A 21,290-nucleotide genomic window follows, 5' to 3' on the forward strand; every position below is an offset into this window, starting at 1 on the left:
CAATGTTTAACTGTAATCGTACTTGCATCAGTGGGATTAAATCCTTTCAACTGTAAACCAGTTTTGGTAGCGTTATTATTGCAGCGTGTGAACTGCACGAAGCAGCTGGACACACGTGTGGTCTGGCCTCCTCCACGTTGGGGTGAGTTTCATCCTCAACATATTCTTCAGGTGATAATAGGCTGATTTTGTAATAGTCTTGATATGGCTGTTCAGGTTGAGGTCTGAATCCATAACTACACCTAGATTTCTGGCTTGGTTTGTGGGTTTTAACATCAGTGACTGAAGCTGAGCGGTGATTTTCAATTGTTCGTCCTTGGTACCAAAAACAATTACTTCTGTTTTATCTTTGTTTAATTGAAGAACATTCTGGCACATCCAGTTGTTGATTTGTTCAATGCAGTTACCCAGCCCTTGTATGGGATTATAGTCCCCTGGTGACATAGTTATGTAGATTTGTGTTTCGTCTGCATAATTATGATAACACACTTTGTTGTTTTCCATAATCTGAGCTAGTGGAAGCATGTAGATGTTGAACAGAGGGGGCCCCAGTATTGAACCTTGGGGAACACCACATGTCATTTTAGTCAGCTCTGATGTGTAATCAGCTACAGACACAAAGTATTCTCGGCCTTTCAAGGAGGATTCAAACCAGTTAAGTGCTGTGCCAGAGAGTCCCACCCAGATTTTTAGTCTTTCTAGGAGTATGGCATGGTCGACCGTGTCGAATGCAGCACTGAGATCTAGTCACACTAAGACTGAACTTCTGCCATTGTCTGTGTTTAAGTGGATGTCATTGAAAACCTTAACAAGAGCAGTTTCAGTGTTGTGGTGCTGTCGAAAGCCTGACTGGAAAACATCAAAGCAGTTATTTACGGCCAAGAGGTCGGTCAGCTGTTGGAAAACCGCTTTTTCAATTATTTTACTTAAAAATGGGAGGTTTGATATTGGCCTATAATTTTTCATCGTTGCGCAGTCTAAACTAGCCTTCTTTAGGAGTGGTTTAATAACTGCAGTTTTTAGGGCTTGTGGGAAGACACCTGAGAGAAGGGATGTGTTTACAATTTGTAAAAGATCAGTGGTCATGCAGTTTGAAATATTTTTGAAAAAGTGTGTTGGTAGAATATCCAAGCAGCAGGAGGATGACTTCAGATGTTGTATAATGTCTTCTAGGCTTCTACGGTTGATTGAATGAAATTGTGTCATGATATTTGAATGGATGTTATTCAGAGATCGGGACAACACATATCCTGTGGTTGGTGTGGAGGCACTGACTGCTTGTCTAATTTTCTGAATTTTGTCAGTAAAAAAGGAGGCAAATTGATTGCATGCCCAGGTGGATTGGAGCTCAGCAGCTACAGACACTGGAGGGTTTGTTAGCCTGTCAACGGTAGTAAATAAGGCGCGTGTATTGTTCTTGTTTTTGGTTATGATGTCAGAGAAGAATGACTGCCTTGCATTTCTAAGTTCCAAATTATAATTGCGAAGTCTCTCTTTATAGATGTCACAGTGAACCTGGAGATTAGTTTTTCGCCACCTGCGCTCAGCTTTCCGACACTCTCGTTTCTCTATTTTGACCAGCGTAGCATTTCTCCAAGGAGATCTTTGCTTACCCGAGACAACCTTCACTTTAGTGGGTGCAATGGCATCAATAATATTTTTAACTTTAAAATTGAAGCCATCTACAAGCTCATTGACTGAGAGACAAGAGAGGGCTGGTGTGGAGGAGAACTTCTGAATAAATAGTTCACTGGTGTTTTCAGAGATGTAACGCTTTGTCACAACCTTGGTTTGGACATTTGTGTGCAAGGAGATTGCACTCTCAAAGAAAACACAGAAATGATCAGAGAGTGCAACATCAGTCACAGCAACCGTGGAAATGTTTACACCTTTGGTGATGATTAGGTCCAGAGTGTACCCCCTGTTGTGGGTGGGTATGTCACATGCTGAGTCAGATCATAGTTATCAAGGACACCACATAGTTCTATAGACTCTCTGTCCTGGGGATTATCAACATGGATATTAAAGTCACCAACAATAACAACAGTCAAAATCAATTCAGATTACAGACAGCAGTTCAGTAAACTCATCAGAGTGACGACGGATCACAGAATAAACCCAAGCTTTATATTTGATTAAGTTTCTGATGCACCATCTGGTTTAAATAAATGTTCATTGTAGTCTGAACAACAAAACGACCACAAACAACGTTCTTCATTTATTAGAAAGATTTGTGTTTTCATGATCTGATATTTCCCTCAATAACTTTTATTATGAATACAATTAAAGTCAGAGAGAGCTGGAGAGACGAAACACCTTTTACATCATTCCTGAGTGTTTGATGAGTTGTATAATTTAAGAGAAACAATAATCATATTCTGGGTGATGTAATAATGACGCCACAGTCACAATTTCAAAACGTACAGACGCAAATAATTCATAAATAAGACGATCGCATTCCGCCGGTAGAAATCGATCCTGCGCTTATAAACAGTGGTGATTACTGTGGGTCTTTATTAGTTACTATTATTAAGTACAGTGATCATGTGAACAGACACAAACTTATCAAAAGTCTCTCCAGCTGCTAAAGCCTACTGACAGCTGATCCAGCTGTGATCAGCTGATCCGCCGTCATCAGTAACAGACGTCTTCACGTGACAGGAAAGGACGTCTCATGTATTTTAAAACATATTTCCTCGTTCCTCTCTCCTTGCATGGTTTCCTCCATGCATCCCTGGTGGGAGGGACTAAGACGCAAGGAAAGGACGCAAGTGAGGGAAACGGGGATGCAATTGAGAGACTTGAGAAGTACCCTGAGAGCAGAGTGAGGGTTAGGGTTGTAGCTTGTTGTCTACCTCACTACGGTTACAGAGAGGTATTGTTTGTATTTTAGCAATGTTTTGCAAACGATTTATTGAACCGGGAAATCCAAATCTTTGAATATCTTTCCAACTTTACCTAAGTCAGAGGGTGCAGGGATCGGTTCTGAGTTCACAAGACATGTATGATGTAAATCTGTGAAATCTGTAACAAGTGTGGGTTTCTAGACTTTCACATCTGGGCAGAATGCAGTTGTATTCCTTACCCTTAAAACCGGAGTGAAGTTTCTTCATTACTACTTTTGATAAAGAATTAAGGACTCATAACTGTTGTTTCGATAGATCAGCTACACTGTGAGAAACTACAAATTGAGGGAATGAGGGGCTGAAAAGTCAAGAGTGGTGAAGATTACTAAAGACCAGCACTGTAAACATGTTCAAATAGAATAAAAAGGTTGACTATTAAAGCTGTCATTACTAACTAAAAGGTGAATCACAGCACAGATTACCAAATACCATGGTACTTTTAATGTTATTTCCACATTGAATGTTATGCGGTAAAAGTAAAGTGTGCTTTACTGTGCTGAGTCCACTAGAATTTCAGAAACTTTCCTCGGGGTACTAGACCTCACTGTCAGCTGCACATTAGGGCTATTTTACTGTTTTAGTTGCATTACAAACAAAATTTCATTGACCTACATTTCATTGGGTTGAAGGCAAAAATCGATACTGCTCGATAACACAAGGGTTGGTGACAAAACTGTTTTTTTATGATTTGGGTTACGGTTAGGACTTTCTATGACCAGCATGACCCCTCTACTCTAACTATTTTTCCTGAAATCACAATAACAAAGAGAGAACACAGTAGTAGTAGTAGTAGTAGTAAAAATCAGGTATTTTATTTGCTCAATCATCCACTGTTCAGCCCATATTATTAAATTTCTGCTATAAGTTAGATATTTACATCATTCAAGGCCCTTGACAAACTTCACCATGATCTTCTTTAAAAATGTATCTATTTACATTGTACAAAACATTGCATACATGTTCATCCATACACCAAACCCTCTTTCCCTTGCAAAAACAAGCAAAAACCCCACACATTTTCTTCATTTGCTGTTTTCCCCGAATATAAGTTGTGTATATCACAGGTGTCATTCCCCACCCAACAACCCAGTGTATTTTTTTCATTTTCACACAGACAGTTATTCACAAACAACTGGTCAGGTACTGAATTACTCATCAAGACTGTCAGTAAGGCAGGCAGTTCATAAGTCCTCAGTCAGGCAGATCACTGTTAAAGATGTGCTCTCCTTGAAATTATCAAGTTTCTCGAAAGCATCTCAGTGTCTGTGGAAGTTGATGAAACAAAATTCAAGCCAATGGAAATATGAAAAGAAGTAAATGGCAACCAATCGAATTGACCAAAATAAAGAACACTTTCTTTTAGTCATGCTATTGTGCATTACAAAGCATATTCTAGGTGGGAGGTGACACTGACCGGCTTATATCAAAAACACATTTTCTTTAAAAGGACAGTATCTGCTTGATATATCTGTAAACGTAAAGTATGGATGTATTTATTGCTGTATGTGTGTATGTCCTCATACAGTCCCCATGTTTCCCTCCATGCTGCCAGTGGTTTTCTTTGTGCGAATTGTTAAGTCTTCAGACAGCGACTATGTTGTTCATCTCCCATTTCTGAGTGGTTTTACTGGTGTCACAGTCTGATATGAAGACTTTGTGGAGCAGGTCGGAGCGGTCCAGACATTTCCCTGTTGGGATCAGACAGAACAGTACTATTAATGCTTGTTACAAGGTTTGAGAAGCCCCTCCTCTCATTGTTGCACCCTCATCTTGGTGTGAGCCACTAAGGTATTTCTGTTGGAGGCTGGGCACTACACCTCCGCGACAACGCTGTGAGTCGGGATGGGTTTATCAGCTGTAACCAACGGATAAGCACATTGCAGAGCGGCAGCCATGAGCATGCCAGTGGGGCACAACAGAGACACTCACATGCACTAACATGCACTAGCATACAAGTCTGGCCCGGCTATGTCAACAAAGCACAGAGAAGCTCGGACTACAACACACACAGCGGGAGAGCGACTTCCTTCTCTGCTCAGGTAGACATTACTCCTCTATATCTTTACATAGAAAATAGTTGTTTGCTCCGATATCAATGCTCTGAATTTGGATTTAGCACCTGTTCTGTTTTCATACATTCTGTTTTCTTGCCACCCCAGCTTCCTGAGTGATCTTGTTTAGTGATTCAACGAGCACCAATACAATTATTCTTGTTACAAGGCTCCCTTTTGGTTATTAATAGTTTAATCCACATGACGGTATGTAGTGAGCAAGACATTTTACAGTTGAAAAATTACCGTGTCAAGTTCAAAACACACAGTATATACCAGCAAACTGTAAACAGTAAACTACACTGGAGTTTAATTTAGTATCAAGAAAAACTGCAAACAACACAAATATATTAAACTTGAGAAAAGAAAAACACTCATAAACTACACTAAATTTCTTCAAATAAATCTTCTTGTTACTTATTGTCCGATACTGAGTACTATACTATATCTGTGCTCAGCTAATTTTGGCCGATAATATCGTCACTAGTTAAAGAGGCTGAAAACACAAATACTGAAAATTGTGCCTGAGCAGCCAGCTAGTGCTTGCTGCATGCTGTCTGATCAGATTGCAGTACTTATGTACTAACCAAAGCAAAAGTACTACAGACAACAGTAGTAGTGTGACACCATCAGTGACTAGTAGTTTTCAGAGTGTGTGCAAGCTACTGTAAAAGTTTGATAAAATTTGATTCAAATGAAGGCTTCCTAATCGTCCTTCCACTTGTGACATGACGGTTTGCGTCATGACAATGAATCACTGAGTGAGAAATCTTTGGTCCATGTTAAAAAAGTGCAGATATTTACCTGTTGTTACATGAGTGAAACGATGGAGATCCTGGAAAGAGAGAGAGTGGGTGAATTCTTATTTATTCCAATACTTTCTACTTTCTAACTAGTCTGTCTCAGATTCATCAGTGTGCTCTCATCCTTTCCTGTTTGCACACACTGGTGAGTAGAGCGAGGTCAAATACAAGCACTCAAGAGATGTTTTGATCAGTAGTCTGTGTTTGTCTGTGTCTCACCTTGAAGTACTTCCACTCATTGTGTTGATTCTGATCACAGTGTGTGATGATGACAGCTGAGTTATCACCTCCTCTCGTCAGGCACTGGTCATACTGCATCAACTGGTTTGCTTCATTGATACGGAACAACTACACACACACGCACGTACGCATACATACACAAAGTTTACACTGCAGTAATTAACATATCACAGACTCAAGTACTATCATGTCTGACTAAAACAACTCCTACTACAGTACAATCATTTGTTTTGAGAGTTAAAACCAAGAAGGAAAATTGCCAAAAGCAAAAGCTGATTTCTAATGGAGCATGGCAACTTACGATATGGGCAGAATAAGAAAAACTACTTCTTTACTGAGGGACGTGGAGTCCAATCGTCCTAAAGTAAGTAAATCAGACAGGGCTGCATATTGTTTGTTTATTCTCTAGCCGACACGCTCATCAAAGACCAAACCGAACCAGATCTAGACCGTCTCCATCTGGACTGAACAGAGCTACAATGCAACACAACACATGAGGTGTGTGTGTTTTATTACCTGGTTGCCCCCCATCCTGTGGCATGGTCCTATTTCCACATTGCCCCCATTGGTGTGTCCCATACTGTCAATACAGTAACTTGACTCAAAGCCTCGAATCTACACAGACACAGACAGGATGCACATCCACAACCTTAAAACACAGGATACTTCACAAAATGGTTCAAACGAGCTGTCGAACAACCATGAAAGAAACAGAAACACGTGTGTGTGTGTGTGTGTGTGTGTGTGTGTCAGCCTACCTCCCCCCATTCTACATTTTTAGGAGGCAGAGGGTAGTGCTGTGGAATGTCATATGCTATTTCCTCCATGAACCACTTGAAGCTCTTGCATCGATGTTCCTCCCTGACAAAAAAATTCAGCCAACAAACAGCAAACCATTAATCCACAACCAGTGAGCTTACAGTTTCACTGTGAGCTACTCATGTCTTCATTTCATAACAAATTCTAAAAATAGAGGAATGAATTTTCATCTTATTTGAAATGTTGAGAATCTTTAGTGTCTAAAGTTGAATTTATGCTGAAGACGTCTTTTTAAACACATAATTAAAAGACTATAAAGAGTATCTGAATAAATATACACTATGACCAATTCCACAATTGACATGAACAGGAAAACTAAAACAACTAGAAATTCCTGTATGCGTGTACACTTCTTCTGAAACAGATACATTTGGATAATTTGATTGGGGTTCTTAACATTTTTGACCTCGGGGCCCAACTTTTCAAGTACAAAGTGTCCCGGGGCCCATTCAAATATTAACACTTTTAGTTTAACTAATTGATCTCACTAAAATGGCTGTAGCTTCTGAACCACTCTGACTATATGCATCAAAAGTGTCAGAAAACCTGTAGGTCATACAGAAGATTTTTGTCCGCATAAAATAAAAAAGTATCTTTCAGTGTAAATAACTGCCTGTGGCTGTATTTGTACAGGTAAAGGGCAGTATAGGGCTGTAACGACACTATCAGTGAACAACTGCCTCACATTTGAAGAAGATTGGACAAAGCATTACCATTCTACAGTGTTTCTTCCATGAAGAGATCCAGGCGGAGCTCTAAAAGGATATTTGGAGACCCAAATAGACACATGGTAACCAAATGATATTCTGACACACTAAAGGTGTTTCTCCCTTTATATTTTGATATTATTTTATTTTCCTTTCATTTTTGGCCTTTGCAAAAACTATGTATATATGGTCGAAGGCGTGGTGTGTGAGTAGCGGACTTGCTGTGTGTAATGGCTGCGATCGAGCGCACGATCGAGTGTTACGCAAGGTGATACGTTGGTTGACGGCTTACAGAAGAGGAACATAAGGTTTGTACTATAAGTACTAGCGTTTTCTGAAGCCAGTAGCTCCATGGTAACATCTGCTAGCACATTGTTGGGTCTGTAATGTGTCTTTTTCCGTCGAAATGCTGCAAGATCCGACTTGCAGCGGTTATTGCGACTTTGGACAGTGTGTGTTTGGGCTCCTTTTGTGAAAAATCCATAATAAATGAAAGAAAATCGATGATTTATTTGCAAAGATGAGGATTTTGGGCATGCTGAGATACCAAACACGGCCATGTTTTGTGACGGAGTTTGCGTAAGCAAGCCGTAGGAACGGAAGGGGAGGGGATCGACGGTGTCCTCGCGGAGTTGAACAGGCAAAGCCCTTGTCAAATAAATGAGATGATACAATGTGATGATCACAAAGACATTTATTTGTCATGTGTATGTAAACCTGCATACACAACAAGAAGCCCAACAGGCTTTCCCACGAGCATTGGATGTTTCGTCGCTAGGTGTCGCTTTATTTTTGAAGGCTTCAGTGCTTCGTTTGATAGCATTAGCCCACATTCCACACACTGAGAGCTCGGCTCTGCCTCGTTGCCTCCGTTCACAAAGCCGTGGGGGGGGTATGGCAGCACTGTCGTCTTCATTTTTTCTTTTTAAAAACGTATCCATAACTTTCGCTACAGGCTAGCGGCTAGCTGAGTGTCTTCTGTTTATTGGAGCTTGTTAAACAACTGACTGACGCATTACTGGCACCAGGTGGTGGGAAGCTATATTGTAATTGAGCGTCTCATGGATAACTAATATCTCTGGTGTCTTCAATTGATAACCTATGCGGTCCCGCGGCCCTCAGGTGCAAAACTGAAAGTTTTTTGCGGCCCTCTAGGTGGCCCCATGGTTAAGAATCACTGCAAATACACTAACAGCACTTATATTGCAGACATAAAACAATTCCTGAAACTGCACTTTTAGACAATTTTCCATTTCAGAGATGAGTCTTGGCTGTACAACATCAATTTTGAGGTATGTCAGGTTTTCTGCAATAAATGTATATGAAAACAAAAAGTTGCAAGCAACGTCAACAACACCTCATCTATCTGTGACACTCATGTTTTGAAAATGTAGCAAAAACATATAAACTTTGGTCATAGCGCTGACACTTGTGTGAACACTTAATTACAATTAATTAAAATAAAGTTTAAGTTGCTTTTTTAAAAACGTTTTTGGTCACAGAAACTCTAATTTGGACAGAGCATTTCCAGCAGCATGTGCTTCTCAGCTCAGGGGCAGCAAACTTCCCAGGGAAAAGAAGCCACTGCATTGACTGCTTTGCAGCCTTTTTGCAGCACTTGGACATTGACTACGACAACTCCCACCCTTTGACCCATGAGCCAATAGATTTGAAATTACATTTTTACTTTCTTACAGTGTGATATCTCGATAACTTTTGTCTGGAACAGCCTAGAAATCAGTTTAATCATAACAATACAAAGTATGCATATTTTGTTGTATGTTTGTCATACCTGAAGCGTTTAAGGTCACTGATGTCTCCGTAGGCTAGAGTGAGAGTTTCAGGACGGCTGGCATAGAAGTAATCCTTATAGTCATCCCACCATGTCTCCACCACACGAACATAGTTCTGTAGACACACACATGTATTCTACTTAATATGACATAAAACATATTTTTGCATTCTGAGCTATAATATAATGCTGATTTTATCTGCTGTAATAACTGAATAAATCTAGGACGGACAACATACAAAATGTTACCGTACAATTGATTAGTGGGTCTAAAACCTCACACCTGGGTCCAGATGAATAAACAATGCATATGCACAAAAAACATAATTTACCACATAAACTGGGATTTATAATGGAAGAATGTAACGGTAAATAGACTGTACTTGTATAGTTCTTTTCTAGTCTTCCAACCACTCAAAACGCTTTAACACTACATGTCATCATTCACCCATTCATACACTGATGACAGGGGCTACCATGCAAGGTGCCACCTGCACATCAGGACTAACTAATCATTCATACACTGCCGGAACAGCCTGCGGGAAAGCAAAGTGTCTTGTCCTTCGACATGGACGAGCGGAGCCGGTGATCAAACCGCCGATCATCTGATTGAAAGATGACCCTGCTCTACCGCTGAGCCACAGTGTGCAGTGAGAATGTGTGCACCTCACTCAGACTTCAGACCAGGCCTGATATAATAACGTGGAGACTAGGGGTGTAACAAGACGCGTATTCGTATTGAACCGTTCGGTACGAGGCTCACGGTTCGGTACGCATGACGAACCGAATACGTTTGAATTGAAATTTTTTTTTTTTAACCTTTATTTAACCAGGTAGTCCCATTGAGATTAAAAAGGGAGACCTGGCCAAGACAGGCAGCAACACAAGAAACACATAGACAGAAAAACACAGAACAACACAAGTTAAAAGAAATTAAAAGTTATAATACTAGTATAATATAATAATGGTAACAGTATAATAATACTAGTGCATTTGTAAAATGCAGAAGCTTAAATTGTGGGAAATATTATGTTTTCGGTGGAGCCACTGTTCTCAAACTGGCAACCCACATGACGTAACGGACATCACCTGACCACTGAATGGGAGATGAAGAGCCACGTTCACTCAGGTTTAGTTCCATCATTGTTCATACTAAAATGATGATGGAGAAGATGTAAGTAACAATACTACATCACATTTTTTTAAGGATCAGTTTTTGTTTTTTATGCTTATGTGTTGCTAAGAAGACACCCCAGAAGATGGGTCACTCAGGTATAGTTCCATCATTGTTCAAAGTCAAAGAATAACTTTATGATGTTAGTTTTAATGAATAAATATATTTTAAAATCAAGTACATTTCTCTGGCATTTATAGTTTTCTACTGTACCGACACGTACCGAACCGTGGCTCCACTGTATCATACCGAACCGTGAATTTTGTGAACCGTTACACCTAGTGGAGACTAAAGTAAGATAGAATGTAATAATATTAATTGTTTATTCGGGTTGAAAACCAGTTTTACTGATTGTGTAATTGAATTGCAATTTACCCAAAGATCTGTAAAATGTCAATCAAAGCCACATGTATAAACGTCTTGACATTGGAGGTATCATGTTATTTCTCCCATTTATGATCTTTACAAGTTATCCCATAATGTGAGGCTGTGAAGTCTGTTTTGATACGAGCACTGTAAACTTAACAACCAATTACCTTTGTGACTTTTAATGACTGTTAGGTCGAAAGACAAGTGGAGCAGGTACAAGTGGAGAAGCAGGTAGAGGTAGTACGCAATATTTGCAAAAGGTATAGTTAAGGGCATGTCTGCAGCCATTTTGTGATCAACTGTGGTAGTGGAAATGAGGGATGTGCACTTGCGCCCATTTCCACAATGAACATAATTTATAAAACAGAAACATGCTTACCCACAGCTTTATAAATATGATACAACTAATGCAAGTGCACATTTCTGTCTTTGAAGTTTACAGAGTTTTAGTCATGAATCTACACAGATCAAAGCATGAGTCACTCTACCTTCAGAGTGGGTGACGATCCAATATGTGCAGGTGGAGGGTTGCCTTGCCATCCCTGCAGTCTGTAGATATGTCCGATACGAGAGCAGGGTACAAAGAGCAGCTGGCCACCACACTGCCAGATCTACATAAGAGCAGAAATAATATACATATAAAAAGGTGAATATTGGTCGAAATGGTTAAATGCGTATGTGGTCGTTCAGCCTCAGTCTGTATAAAACTGGCCTATTCCATGTCTACCTTATATGATATTTCAAAATTCTCTCCTCCCCATATCTGCAGTCCTGGATCATACAGGCCCAGCTCAAAGAAGAAGTCTCTCTCTATAGCAAAGAGACCCCCCGCCATTGCTGGAGACCTGCAGTTATAAAAAAAAAACAGACACATCCACATCCAGAAACAGACACATGCTCAAACAGGTGCATCACTAGCCGTGTTTCCAAAAGTGAACTTTTGAAATGTCGCACAAAAGAGAAAGAAATGCACATTTCTATCAAATGGTTTACAGCGAATAAACGAAGTAGGCGCTATAGGCTACAAAAGGTTGTAATCCACCAGGAAACAGAGTGGAAGAAGTAGAAGTTGTGAACCAGAAACAAAAGAAGTCGGCTTGGCCCTTTGTATGATAGAAAAATGGAGAGAGGTCTTTGGGAATTTCTCTCAATTAGACAAGTTTTAATGTTTCTTTTATGTCAACTAGTATTGACTATGTGTCATGCTGTCCAGAGACAAAGACAAATATTTACACATTATGGGAATATCTGAGAAGATGCCGACGGCAGAAACAGACGATCAGTCTTTAGTCATAAGTGAGTTGCATGTTCTCTATACTCTCTTATAATAAAGAAAACTGGTGGCTCAGTCAGAATTTATGCGACAAATGCATTTCTGTGATCTATTTAGTGTATCAACGTTTTCCCGACAAAGGCAAAGACCATCTTAATTAACAGAGCGTAAAAAATGTTTTTTGTACTGAGGAAGTTTTGTAGAATTGTTGCTGTTTCCATAAAACTTTTGTAATGCAATACTTCAAAATGCGCATAAAGATATGTGAATGGAAACACGGCTATTGTGCAGTTCAACATTAGTCTTCACACTATAGCCTGAATATAACTCAAGGTTACTGTGTCATTATCTATTCTTTTAAGGTTGGTCTGAAAATCACATATAATTCAGTTAATTTCTGTCTAAACTTTGGCATCTACATTGCCTTTAATCAAAGGTGCGTAATTCTATATTCAGCGCATGTCTATGATTGAGGGATTAACCTCCACATGGCTCTCAACAAAGAGATGTTGGCATGGCAAAGGTTGAACCGATGGCTATCAACAAACAGTGCTAACAGCAGCAACAGTGTTGGCAGAGCCAACAGTGTTTACCTGGGGAGGAAACAGACGGTGGGTGCTATGCTTCCGTGACTACAATGTTGACCAGTACTTTGACTTCCTTCTCTGCTCAGGGCGACATTACTTTACTTGTCTTTACATGGCTAATACTTGTTTGGTGCTATATTAATGCTCTGAATATGAAATGTAGCACCTTTAAAGCATGTTCAGTCATTTACAGTATTAATAACAACACAGAGAACAAAAGTTCAGACTGACAAGGAAACAAAGTCTTTACACAATATCATATTAGTGGAAGCAAAGTGGAGGAAAAAAGACGGAAAGACACGATGAGTGAAAGTGATTGGGGGAAGGTGGGGGTGATGGTGCCCCATTCCGAACCCGATTCACACCAGAAGTTCCCCTGTAGACCTGACAAAATGCCCCAACACAAACTCATCACTCCCTCTGCTTTCAGATTTAGACCCAATCCTTTCTCACTGAAGACCATGCCGTAGAGGTAGATTCACAGACTCCCAGACTCCCCAAAGCAGGAATTGTTTTGTTAAGTTAGCCTCAATTACGGTAGTTACAGCAAAAACATCACAAAGTCAAATTTGGAGTAAAAGACGTATGAGAGTAAAACCCACTTAATGAAACAAACGGGGCCAAACATTGAAGCACAGGCAGTCAGTGGACAGAACAGTAGTAAGCTACTCCCCATCAGAGCAATTCGATAGTTTGGGTTTAGTTAGTTAGTTGTGATATGCAGTAAGGGTCAGACTCATTATATATTTGATATATTTAAAGTTCTCCAAATGTAAATATCTAAAGAGAGTTGGTATTAAATATCAGCTGATGGTACCCATGCACCCTGGTAAATGTAAGCAGTTCTACTGAGATGAGTTGGTTTTCTGTATTTTCATCCCTCTGGTTTAAGATTAGCATTTCTAAGTTAAGTTAGTTGAGGGAGTGATAGTCTTAATGTCAGACATATCATTAGCAGTTGTCAAGGTTAGTTGGGATGTTTGTCTTCTGTGTTGATGACAGTGTCCAGATTAGTCAGTAGGGATTGGTTTTCTGTACCTATATGGCTCAGTCTGAGTTTTTCTGAGTTTTTTTTCTGCTTCTCCCAGAGGTACTCTCTTCCAGAGCATGCTCCAATCCCAGGCTCCTCTAGCGAAGCCGTCCTTGTCTCCTCCACCCTGGGGATTGATGGTGAAACTCTGGCCATGGATGGAGTCGATCATAGGCACGGTACACACCGTTCTGACAGAGTGAGGGTGGGGTCATGCATACAAGATACATGGGGGGAAGAGGTGTAGGGGTGGGGTACATGAAGGAAAATACGGACAGCAGTGCCAGTAAAAGACACAAAGACATTGGGTGGGGTGTCGGAGACCAAGACAGAGCGAGACACAGTGGAAAATAGAACAGGTGGGATGAAGAGATGGAGAAAACAAACAGAACAGGGATGAGTGTTAGCATGCTGGCTGCGGTGAATGTACCGGTAGGGCTGGGTGGTATGTTTTCTCTGGGCCTTCTCTCGCTGGCTAAGCGGTACTCTCTTCCAGAGCAGGCTCCAATCCCATGCTCCTCTAGCCAGGCCGTCCTCATCTCCACCTTGCTGGGGCTCCATACTGTACTCATTACCATCTATATAGTCTATCAGTGGTACTGTACATACTGTCCTACAAACACACACACAGATAGACACACACATAAACCTTTGTCTCTATTGGGCTGATTGCCCTATTGAAAATGTTGAAGATGTGAGTTTTACAGCTGAGATTACATGGTTACATTAACTGAATATTTTCCATCATTGACAATTTTTTCTTTAACAATGACAGAAAAATCTGAAGGCCGTCTGTCATTTTGACGGACTGGAGGACCAGTAGTTGGACGAGCAAGATCGGGAAATCCTCCCTCCAGAGAGTCTGGTGATTCCATCATTTTCAAAATTCAACGTCTTAATCCGTATTTGTTGGAAATTTAGCCTTTCAAAAAAAAAATTCCTGCAATCAAAAACCTGTTTGCTCTCCCACTTGCTGCCACACGCAAAAAGTCTACTGGATAAGAAACGCATACTCCACCTTTAAATAGACCTATGTCTTACTATCATAAAAAAAAATGTAATTAAAATGACGTGTAATAATAGGTTATGACGGAATTTTTACAACCCTGTAAAACGGACAACGAGAAAGTCAAATGCAACTACCGGCTATGCCATGTGTCTTGTGTCATTACTAAAAAGATTAAACAGTTCTGTGGCTCACACACAGTGTAACATATTGTAGAAGCTAATAAGCAGGAAACGCACGGCAAATTAAAGTGCACTTCATATCACAGAATCATTCCTGGAACGTGCAAGATGCATAAACAGTACATACAGCCTGCAGAGGTGCAGATGCAGCACTCAATGATGCAGTATTGATAGATATTAAAAAGCCGAGTCATCTCCAGTGTATGTCTTCACAGGGTGATGCTTATTTGCACCTGTGGCCGGACCCTTCTTATGAATAAATATACTGTATGCATGGTACAGACTTCTGCAGCAACAGTGCTTTCGTACACTGTTACAGCTGAAAGCAGAAGCTAATTTAATGCAGTGAAACTCTGAAAATCTGTACCGTATATAGAAATGGTAGCATAAAAATGTTTGAACAATGTTCCCTGTTTAGATCATAACATACTGCCGACCATAAAAACGACAAAATGTATAAGGAAAGATGAGTTAAAATGTAATAGATAGAATGCAATTGAGTAATAAATAATCTCTGATGGATGTCGGCCAACCTTTATAAAGTCAAAAGTCATTGACAGCCATTATCATGTGTGTGACACTCAACAGGTGTGTGAGTGTGTTACCTGTCTTTTGAAATAGGGGCAACCAATGGACCATACCAGTTGATTCCAACCTCGCAATGAGCATCCAGGTAGATCAGCACCTAGAAAACAAACACACACACTTGGATGTCTGTGTTCCTTTATTTGATGAGAATGTCATGGTGTCAGTCTGATCAAAACTACCAGCTGTTGATTAGTGTTTCACACCTAGTATAAACTGAGGGCCCAACGTTCGAAACTGTATCTGGAATATTGTAATACAAACTCATTTTGATTGTAGAGCCACTGATTACAAGTTAAATATTCACACACTAGTGACAGTAGTTGTGGTAGGAGCAGCAGAAGCATCATGATCGGATACCTGTCCTTTATTGGCCTTGTTGGCTCCGATACTCCTGGCCTGGATCAGTCCTTCTCTCTTCTCATTTCTGAAGAGTTTTACAAGGCCGTTCCATTGTTTGATGTACTCCTCCAAGCGCTCATTTAGATGGGCTACATACACACACACACACACACACACACACACACACACACACACACACACACACACACACACACACACACACACACACACAAACACACGCAAACACACACACACAATACTATGTTACACCATTGCAGTTTACTTTGTAAACCACCAATGTTTGACACCTGACAATAGTTGGATTTAATAAAGTGTGTCCAGAGCAGCTCTCATCTTTGAACAGGATCCACTTATCTCTGTTCTTCCCACCATCTTTACCAGACTGTTACAAAGTTACGCCACATCACACACATTCATGACAGTTTGGTCTCCATCAATAAAGCAGCAACAAGCTCTACTTTGGACTGGTAAGATGAAGATGTTGGATTGTTTTTCTGTTAAAGCAGTGTGAGAAACTGGAGGTTTAGCGAGAATATTAATCTTGTGCGCCACTTGAATAGCAGCCCTGGATAGACTTGGTCCGTATGGAATGGAAACAACATACCGGTAGTTAACACCTAATGACCGTCCCTCTTGGGGCACAGAATAAAACATATGTTGCTTTTGCACCCTGCAACAATCACAATCCATTAATAACTAGAAAAATATGACTTCACCTTGCTGACAGAGGTGAGTAGTCAGCTATTCAGTAAAACACCGGTCATAAGGGAGCTCTCCTTAATCTTATTGCTTATTTTTGTGCATTGATGCTGAATTATTCAAGAGATAATAACAATGCAACTACAATTACATTTCTCCCCACTCATATATAGTGTGTGAGGAAAGCAAACCCACCTTTGTTGCTGAAGTCATCTATCATGACTATCTCAGCCAGGTATTTCCTGGGAGTCCTCTTGATGACACTGTGGACTGTTCTCATCAATGTAGACCAGCCTTCATTATGGAAGACTATCACCACACTGGAGGTCATCAGTCTGTCATCATAGTGCCAGTACTTACACCTGGAGAGGTGGGACAGAGTGCCAAGTGCGGGTCAGTTAAACTCATTCATTACAGGTCCCCATTAGGAATGTTGCTGCTTTCAACTTCATGTCACTCATAGGATGTGTGGGCGTGTCCAAAATGAGTGAAAATAGTCATCTAATGCAGTGTGACATGCGTTGGTGGAGAAGCCTATTGAGTGGAGTTTGTGGGTAGTGAGGTGTGTTCTATGTTGTATTCTGTTCCATATCAGTTGAGTTTTAGAGCTGCATGTCATGCAGAAGGTATTAGGGGTGTAATGTAAAACTACTACTCTGTTGATGATAGAAAATATCTATATTCGAATGATACTGTAAATGGGTGGGCCTCATATTGGGAGTTGTTAGAAATTGTCTGATCTGCTTCATTTTTTGCATTAAAGGGATAGTTCGGGTGTTTTGAAGTGAGGTTTTATGAGGCTCCTATCTATTGTCAGTGTATTACCGACAGAGAAACAGACAAATTGAACCACATATAAATGTCATAAAAATCAATATCCGTATAAGTGTACACGATATATAGAATATTTATGCCATCAGACAGCCCTTTCTGACAGGGAACTGAAACTGAAACGTATCTATGCATTCTTCAAAGCTACAAAATCCGTTGACAAAAACAGTGTGGTTAAAGTTTCTGTGAGGAACCTTTAACTGGTTATGAAACAGTCTTGATTTAATATGGATGCCTGTATATGACCTACATTAGTAAACGAGACCATCAGCAACAAATTAGTCAGTCTTAATGCTCGTCATCCTACCAGGTCGTATTCTGCGCAAAATCAGATGAAATCATGCAGGTTCACCAGAAACTAGAGACTCTAGTGGGGCCTCTGGCAGTGAGCAGCCTGCTGCGGACAGACCCAGATCAGATTTTCTTTAACAGCTGGAGGTTGCGTTTATAATGGGAGGAAGCTCAGATGAAAGTAAAGTTGGTCTGAGTTGTCCATGATGAAAAATGAAAAAGCTATCAAGCAAAACCACCCATAACAGGTCATGGGGACCTGATACATTTGTTGTGGGGGACTAGGATGCACTCTGTGTGCTGTTGATCAACACACTTTTGTGTGGATAAACAGTAGTATGTGTCTTTTCAGCAGCATTGATGTGTAATTATCATGTCACGCCATTGTCTGTTGTAAATGTTTTTGTCACCACCACATTTAATTGTGAGATATTGTAGCGTCCATTGTTTGCATACTGTAATATTTCCACAAATTGTATGCAATTTGCATATTATTGATTTCATACAAATGTTTCGGACATACTAAAACACCATATACAGTTTTAGTGTACTAAATTGCATGTTAGTATGGAATTTCATTCGCAACCTAAATCTGAAAATGGACAAATCCTCAGTCCTGCTCCTCTAAGTTACAGTTGCTAGGTCAGAAAAGCTTGACCCGTTTAGCTGCAGAATTTCTCGTCGCCTAGCTTCAAGAAGCCAACAGCAAGGACATACTTTACAGTATGCAAAGGAGGGATGCTAGTAGTGGTTTGTATCAAAATAAATAACACCAAAAGTCACCTTGTGGTAGCACATAGCCTTAAAGAGTTAATACAAACAAAGAAATAAAATCAGACGAGAAGAAGAAGAAACTCCTTCAGCTCAGACTCCAGCGAGGTTGCTGGCCTTGCTCTGGTGGGAGATGGAGAACTCCGACTGACACCATTCGGGGTGGAAGGCCCCACGATACGATATAATCACAATACCTATTGCGATATATATTACAATATCTAACATTGCGATTTATTGTGATTTATTACCCATTTTAATTTGAAAATGATACAGTTTGTCAACATCTGTTTTATATAATAAATTAAAGTTTTCACTTGGTTCATTCTAATTGGCCTATAGCCAATGAACTAAAATATTTATCATCATCATCAACTATTTCCTTTTACTTCGTTTAAGTCATCTATAATGGTGATGTGCAAAAAACTAATGATAACAAATAAAAGATTGTATTTTTAGTGATAAGAAATCTTAATATTAGTAATTTGAATCATATATATATATATATATATGTATATATATATATATATATATATATATATATATATATATATATATATATATATATATATATATATATATATGTCAGTGGTGGGCCATCAGGGCCAGCAAGGCCTTCGCTGCTGGCCTAGACAGAATCACAAAGGTAAAGTCATTATCAGACTATAGACCAGTGGCGGCCGGCCAATAGAGGGCCACAGGGCTTGGCCCCACCCACCTTGAGCCACAAAAAAAAAAAATGATATTGTTTTTTTTATTTATTTTTATAATATTAATAAATTATACAAATTGTCAATATTTGTGTTTTTGAGCTATGTAATATACCCAGTAATATTTGTAAAATAGGATATCTGCGCAAAATAAATGCTTTTCCCTGCTTGTCCTCTCCGCTGGTGCACCTCTCAGCTGTCCCCGTGCAAGTCTCTACTGCGCGTGCACGTGCTGGGGCCAGATCGATTTGGTCCAAGGAAGACGGGTCTAATAAGCAGCTTAGCCAATCACTGATTAAAGAAATAAATGAGTGACTTACAGGGGTGTAACGGATCACAAACCTCACGGTTCGGTTCGGATCACGGTTCAGGAGTCACGGTACGGATCATTTTTCGGATCAACAAAGAAAAGGGGAGGAGACAAATATAACTTTGCTTTCCATTTATTAATTAAAGAACTTCGGGCAATAGTCTTACATGAAAACAAAAATATTGAAGATGTCCAATTTGAAACAAAATGAAATAAATAAATAAAAATAATACATTCAAGAATTCTGTTAAGTTTAAGTGCAACATGAGGTATGTTGATATCCTCGTCCTTTCATCAACATTGAAAGAAAGAAACAGCCAGTGAGCTAGCTTCCACTGTTTACACTGAACTGAACTGCTCGGCAACAACTTGGGTCTATGTTTACTTCCTGTCAGGTTATGCCATTCAAATACACAATCATGTTTACCATTACTGTGACATTATTTTCAAAAAGATGAGAATATCTTCATTGTCTGGGGAGAGGGTCGACCTTTCTGTGGTGACTGGAATATTATTGGGCCTCTCTAGCTTCCACTCTGATACTTCTGTCAGCACCTGCCCCAGGTGTGTGTGTGTGTGTGTGTGACTCTCACAGAGGGGGCGTGTCTACAGCACCGGACTATGAATCACTCCGCCGTGGTGAAAGCAGTCTCTACAGCCTTGTCCTTCTCATAGAGGCCTGGAACAGCTTCACACTGAAGTGGGTGCGTGAGTGGATTTCGTAGCGTGGCTCAAGCATTTTAACCAGATTTAGAAATCCTTTGTTTTCTACAACGGAGTGTCCCCCGTCGCTGACAGATGGGATGGTGTCTCTTCATATGTGTGGACATGCCGATGTTTTGCCGTTGTCGCGTGTCTCTCTCTTTAAATAACGCCAACATACCGTAACGGTTTCGTCCACCACCCTCATCCGTCATTATACAGGGAAGACAAAATGTTCCCAAACTTGCGACTTAAATGACGCCGCGGCTTCTGACGTTCCTCCGCTCGCCATGACTTCACCGTTAAATGCTTCTAACCTGCTCGGTTCACGTGAACACACTACTGCTTCATATCTGTTCACTGACACTCTGCAGTCTGCATTGATATTCGGGGACTTGTTACTTGAAAAGGAACTGCAGCAGTAGAACTGTATTACACACTGTGATGATTACACTGTAAAAAAGAAAAGAATAAAAATACTTGATTGATACGCGGTTCACAAGTGATCCGAACCGTGAGGGGTGATCCGAACCGTGAGGGGTGATCCGAACCGTGAGGCGTGATCCGAACCGTGAGGGGTGATCCGAACTGTGAGGGGTGATCCGTGACACCACTAGTGACTTACAATTTAGCCAATCAGTGCCCTAAAAAAGACAGAGAGGACCAGACCCTCCCGGAAGTATTTTTCTCCCGGAGTGCCCGTGTCTAGTTCTCATCTCGCGTGTTCTCGCTACCCAGCTGGACGACGGTCACCGGCTTGCGGTAAAGAAACACAACGAGGAGGTGGATAAAAACCGGCACATTTTATCAAAAATAATTGATTGTGTCAAGTTTTGTGGGGCTTTTGAGTTGGCTTTGCGTATGCATGACGAGACTGACTCATCGGACAACCCTGGCGTGTTCAAGGGACTGGTGGATTTTGTTGCGTCCCTCGACGGTGTGCTGGAGGAGCACCTGGAGACAGCCAGCGTTTTTAAAGGGACGTCGAAGACTGTACAAAATGAGCTGTTGGACTGCATGCTGTCGGTTGTAAGGGATTACATTCTGGAGGAAGTAAAGAACGCTGATTTTATCGCCATTCAAGCAGAT

The 21,290-nt window shown here is 40.4% G+C and overlaps 1 protein-coding gene across 4 annotated transcripts in view; it reads right to left on the bottom strand.

Moving 5' to 3' along the window:
* Window positions 1-3,693: 3,693 nt before the first annotated feature.
* Window positions 3,694-21,290, bottom strand: part of galnt7 (UDP-N-acetyl-alpha-D-galactosamine: polypeptide N-acetylgalactosaminyltransferase 7) — a 30,954-nt gene continuing 13,357 nt past the window's right edge. The window contains exons 4-16 of one of the 4 annotated variants that reach the window (XM_079278809.1): window positions 16,782-16,948; window positions 15,885-16,015; window positions 15,545-15,624; window positions 14,182-14,364; window positions 13,760-13,942; window positions 11,589-11,706; window positions 11,350-11,472; window positions 9,319-9,434; window positions 6,759-6,861; window positions 6,517-6,615; window positions 5,980-6,108; window positions 5,762-5,792; window positions 3,694-4,594 (exon numbers count right to left, since the gene is read on the bottom strand). In XM_079278809.1, coding sequence (XP_079134935.1) covers window positions 4,488-4,594; window positions 5,762-5,792; window positions 5,980-6,108; window positions 6,517-6,615; window positions 6,759-6,861; window positions 9,319-9,434; window positions 11,350-11,472; window positions 11,589-11,706; window positions 13,760-13,942; window positions 14,182-14,364; window positions 15,545-15,624; window positions 15,885-16,015; window positions 16,782-16,948 — 1,570 coding nt within the window. In that variant the 3' untranslated portion in view covers window positions 3,694-4,487. The remainder of the gene's footprint in view (window positions 4,595-5,761; window positions 5,793-5,979; window positions 6,109-6,516; window positions 6,616-6,758; window positions 6,862-9,318; window positions 9,435-11,349; window positions 11,473-11,588; window positions 11,707-13,759; window positions 13,943-14,181; window positions 14,365-15,544; window positions 15,625-15,884; window positions 16,016-16,781; window positions 16,949-21,290) is intronic. The other 3 variants (XM_079278806.1, XM_079278807.1, XM_079278808.1) reach the window with 3 other exon arrangements.

Source organism: Melanostigma gelatinosum (genome assembly GCF_949748355.1).
Source record: "Melanostigma gelatinosum genome assembly, chromosome: 11".
NCBI lineage: Eukaryota > Metazoa > Chordata > Actinopteri > Perciformes > Zoarcidae > Melanostigma > Melanostigma gelatinosum.